Source organism: Eucalyptus grandis, chromosome 3 (genome assembly GCF_016545825.1).
Source record: "Eucalyptus grandis isolate ANBG69807.140 chromosome 3, ASM1654582v1, whole genome shotgun sequence".
Lineage (NCBI taxonomy): Eukaryota > Viridiplantae > Streptophyta > Magnoliopsida > Myrtales > Myrtaceae > Eucalyptus > Eucalyptus grandis.
In genome coordinates this window covers 30,640,055-30,644,683 of record NC_052614.1, presented here as the reverse complement: position 1 = coordinate 30,644,683, position 4,629 = coordinate 30,640,055, and the positions used below count along the sequence as shown (strand labels likewise).

At 35.7% G+C, this 4,629-nt stretch overlaps 1 protein-coding gene across 1 annotated transcript; it reads left to right on the top strand.

Moving 5' to 3' along the window:
* The first annotated feature begins 1,585 nt into the window (after positions 1–1,585).
* On the top strand, positions 1,586–3,208 carry LOC120291808 (cytochrome P450 71A9-like). Its single transcript, XM_039309548.1, has 2 exons — positions 1,586–2,476; positions 2,597–3,208. Exons 1-2 carry the CDS (start codon positions 1,586–1,588, stop codon positions 3,206–3,208), a joined length of 1,503 nt encoding a protein of 500 aa, XP_039165482.1.
* Positions 3,209–4,629: the final 1,421 nt, after the last annotated feature.

Below are 4,629 nucleotides of genomic sequence, written 5' to 3'. Positions count from 1 at the left end.
TCTAAGTACTAAGTCTGCGAAACCTCTCAGAAATCCTACGTGGCATTCTTTTAATAATATAACTCGCCTATGTGGCTCACTAGAGAGCTGAGTCAGCAAAAAAGAGCTAAAGCAACGTCGTTTTGCCTCTTCTTTGATTTTTAATATAAATATAAATTGAATTCAATTTAAACTAAATTATTTAAATAAATAATTAAAAGGAGGAGGAGATTGTAGAATGGCAAAGGCTACCTTCTACAAATTATTCTTCTTCCTTTTTTTTTTGAATAGTTTAGTTGTAAATTTAATTTAATTAATATTTATATAAAAATTCAAATCCTAGGCAAAACGACGTCCTTTTTAGCGTATTTAGTCACGCGCATGCAAAACGACGTTGTTTTCGACTTATCTAGCCATGCCACTGTGGCAAATGACGTCGTCTTGCACTTGTCTTGCCAGAAAAATGCCATATTAGCATTTTGGCTGGATTTTATCATGATTGATACTTAATTGATCCATTTTGCTCTAATTTTGGCACTTAAGTGTACATTTCCTAACTTTTGGCACTTAAATGGGTATGTGACAACCCAAAATTTCTATTCTAAAAATAGTTTTTGTTCCGGACACTTTTGGAAGATAAATCCATTTGATAAACCTATTCGGTTTTTCTATTTCTGGAATAGATTTCTATTCCAGAAATAGGTTTGGAAGATAAATCATAAGCTAAAATTTTCTACTTCTGATTTATGGAAGAGAAATCAAAAATAATTTCTCTCACTAAACCCTAATTTCGGTAAGTCCTCCCTCATCTCCTCTACGTCTTTGCCTCCTCCTCCTCCTTTGCCTCTCCTCATTTTATTAAAAATAAAAATAAATAAGAATAAATATATTCATTTTATTCATTTAAAAATAAAAATAAATTTATTAAAATAAATGAATTATTTTTATTTATCATTTTATTTTTAGTTTATTAAAAATAAATTTATTAAATTTATTTTTATTTGCCTTGAGTGTTTTGCCAAATAATTTGTTTATTTTTATTTTTATTCATTTTAAAATAAATTTATTCGTAAAATAAAATAAAATAGAATAAATAAAATAAATTTATTTTTAAGGATATTTTTATTTTAAAATAAAATTATATTTTTATTTTATTTTTTATGATTTATTTTATTTTATTAATTATTTTTTGTTACTAAATCATTTTTATTTTATTTTTTTATATTAAAGGTCGTCGGTCGTCGTCGCCGCCGTTCGAAAGGAAGAAATTTTGTGTCGTTCTAGAAATAGAAATAAAAAAATATATTTCGTTTAAACTATTTCTAGAACAAAATAGTTGTCATGCGCGCCTAAATGTCCTCTTATGCCAAGTTCTGGCACTCTAGTTGTCCACATCTCAACTTTTGGTCTACCGATCTAACAGAAAAGTCCAAAGTCTTTAATATGGCAAATAGAATTGTGGAAACGACACATCCGAAGCTTCCTATTCGCTCATGTATATCTCCCACTTCCATCTACTTAAGACTATTTAATCACCATACCTCCGATGAAACCTCTTCACACGTTGTTTTCATCTCTGATAATTTTTTTCCAAGGAGATCAAGCCATGGGTGTTCAGCTTATTGTGGCCCTCATATGTGCTCTTGTGGTACCGTTGTTACTAGTCTTTTTGATTGACACAAAAAAGAACACACAAGCATCTAGGAATCTCCCCCCCAGTCCTAGGAAGTTGCCGATCATTGGAAATTTACACCAGCTCGGCTCCTTGCCTCACCGATCGGTCACACGCCTCTCGAAACAGTATGGCGAGATCATGTTTCTCCGACTCGGCTTTGTTCCCACATTAGTCATCTCATCCGAAGATGTCGCTAGAGAAGTATTCAAGGTCCACGACCGTGCTTTCTCCAGCAGACCTCCCTTTTTTGCAGCAAAGAAGTTAGCATACAATTTTTCTGATGTAGCTTTTAGCGCCTATGGTGATTCTTGGAGAGAGCTCAGGAAATTAGTGATCGAAGAACTCCTAAGCAGTGAGAGAGTCCGGTTGTTTGAATCCGTGAGGAAGGAAGAGGTTAAGCTCATGCTCGATACAATCACTTCTTCTCCAGGTCCTGTCAATATTGGTGAACTGGCACTTCTATTGACTATCAACCTCGTGTGCCGAGTGGCTTTTGGTAACAAATACCAGGCTGAAGGTGGCGGAGTGAAGAGTGAATTTCACGAGACACTCCGCGAGATACAGAGGCTTTTAGGTGGCTTTTGTGTTGCAGATCTATTCCCACAGATGGCTTGGTTTAACAAGCTCAATGGCTTCGAGGCGAAGGTGGAAAAGAACTTCAGGGAGCTAGACAAGTTGTACGATGAAGTGATCAAGGAGCACCAAGACCCTAAAAGGCCTAAACCCGATCATGAAGATCTTGTTGACGTGATGCTTCGGTTACAAAGGGATCCAAATCAAGTGATTGCCCTCACTAGGGAACAAATTAAAGGAGTATTAACTGTATGTTCCTCTTGCCTTGAGTGTTCGACATATTTCATTTTGTTCACTTCCGTATCACTCTATTACATACTAGATCAAAAAAGAAAAGATTGCGACTAATTGCTTGGGATTTTGTTTTAGAACATGTTCAATGGAGGATCAGAAGCCTCTGCGGTCACTATACTCTGGACAATGACAGAACTCGTCCGCAATCCAACTATGATGAGAAAAGCACAAGAAGAGATTCGAGAAGCAGCAAAAGGAAAGTTACAGGTTGAAGAGATTGACCTTCTAGGACTCACCTACCTAAGATCAGCCATCAAAGAGGCATTAAGACTCCATCCACCGCTCCCTCTTCTAATTCCAAGAGAGACGATCGAGGATTGCAAGATAAGGGGATATGACATTCCTAGAGGAACTATTACATTCATCAATGTGACAGCAATATCCACAGACCCAAAATCTTGGGAAAACCCAGAGGAGTTTAGGCCCGAGAGGTTCTTGAACAGCTCCATCGATTTTAAGGGACAAAACTATGGGTTTCTGCCATTTGGTTCTGGCAGGCGAGGATGCCCCGGCATAAACTTTGGTGTTGTGATAGTTGAGCTTGCAATGGCAAATCTCCTTCATCGGTTCAATTGGAAACTACCTGAAGGGATGAGTGCCGATGATATTGACATGGAAGAATCTTATGGCCTTTCGGCTCACAAGAGGACTCCTCTTTGCCTGATAGCAACCCCCGTGACTGGTTGACGTTATGTTCCTATGATACCAACAGAAAAGTTTGCTTGATTTGCTCCGTAATAATGCAGACTTTCTTCTGTCTTAGCATGTTGACTATGTTGTATGCCTACTACAAGTTTTTCGGTTTCACTTTTTGGCAATTGCTGTTCCTATATCTTGTAACCTGAGTTATTCAAAAACTTTTGAACAGCAAAGATCTTAATAACAAATAGATGCTTTCTTTCTTTGGGTGATATATTCATTTTTCTTAGTGAACTTCATTGTATCATTTTGGTTTCATGGACTTCCACCAGGGAAAAGAGGCGATAGAAGGTTGCAGCACAATTTTTCTGTCATGTGGTAGTTTTGAGCTCCAGTTTCAGTTAAGAATTAAAAATAGAACGATAGTGCTTGTATAGCTTGATAACCCATGTCTTTACTATACTTTTATTGTACCGACAGCTAAAAGACATCATTTGATGATGCCGTTCATCTTTCGAACCAATCCTAGGAAATTAATAGATCTAGTTCCACAAAAGCATTAAAGAACCACAATGAATATCTAGATGCTCCAAACACCTTTTAAATAGTCAAAGGCAGCTGTGCCAAGCAACTTGTCTACTCAAGTCACGGAAGGAACAATAAAGATTTATTTTGGCAACTAGTTATTTTGTTAAGAGATTAATAAAGATCGGGGACAGTGACATGGTTTGGTTATAAATTCGTGTGAACCCCTAGATCTTCCGCAGCTCAGCAACATTGATGATTAAACTAACCCAAAATAAAGCTCATTTCAAAGCGTGAATATTACTTACCACTTTTGTGGACTACCCCTCAGTATGGACTGAACTAGATTTCGGGATATTACCAAATTCGGGCCAATAACCTTCAATTCACTCAGGTTCTTACAAACCCATACCTTACGCGATGTTGAACGTTTGGTTTTCATTCAATTAATTCTATACAAATTTCAATGTAATGAGTCGTCACTAACGTATTTAGGTCAACTAAAAACCTAATGAAGTACGGGAGAAAATCTCATTTCATGTGCAACTAGAGATCTTGAAACGGGGACTTAATTATATTAGTTCTAAGACTAATGCCCTTTCGATTCCTAATTCGATTATGTGCAAACCAAAAAGTCTAGTTAGCCTATCAAAGACTTTTAGAATTTTTCCTAACTGTTCTAAAAGTGAAAATAATGCTCAAGATATTAAGGTGTGGAACAAGTAAATCAATATTGTCTCTAAAAGAAAATGGTAATCTAAAAGCTCTTATTGTAAAGCTCTAAAGGCTTGCTCAATTTTGGAATTTCAATTTTTTAATATTTCCAAACTTTAAGGGAAACTATTCAAAGAACTAGCAAAAATTCTAAGGAATTCCAATTTTTCTATACGAGAATTTTTTTTTTTTTTGAAATTTTTTTTCCTGAATTTTTTTATTTTTTATTT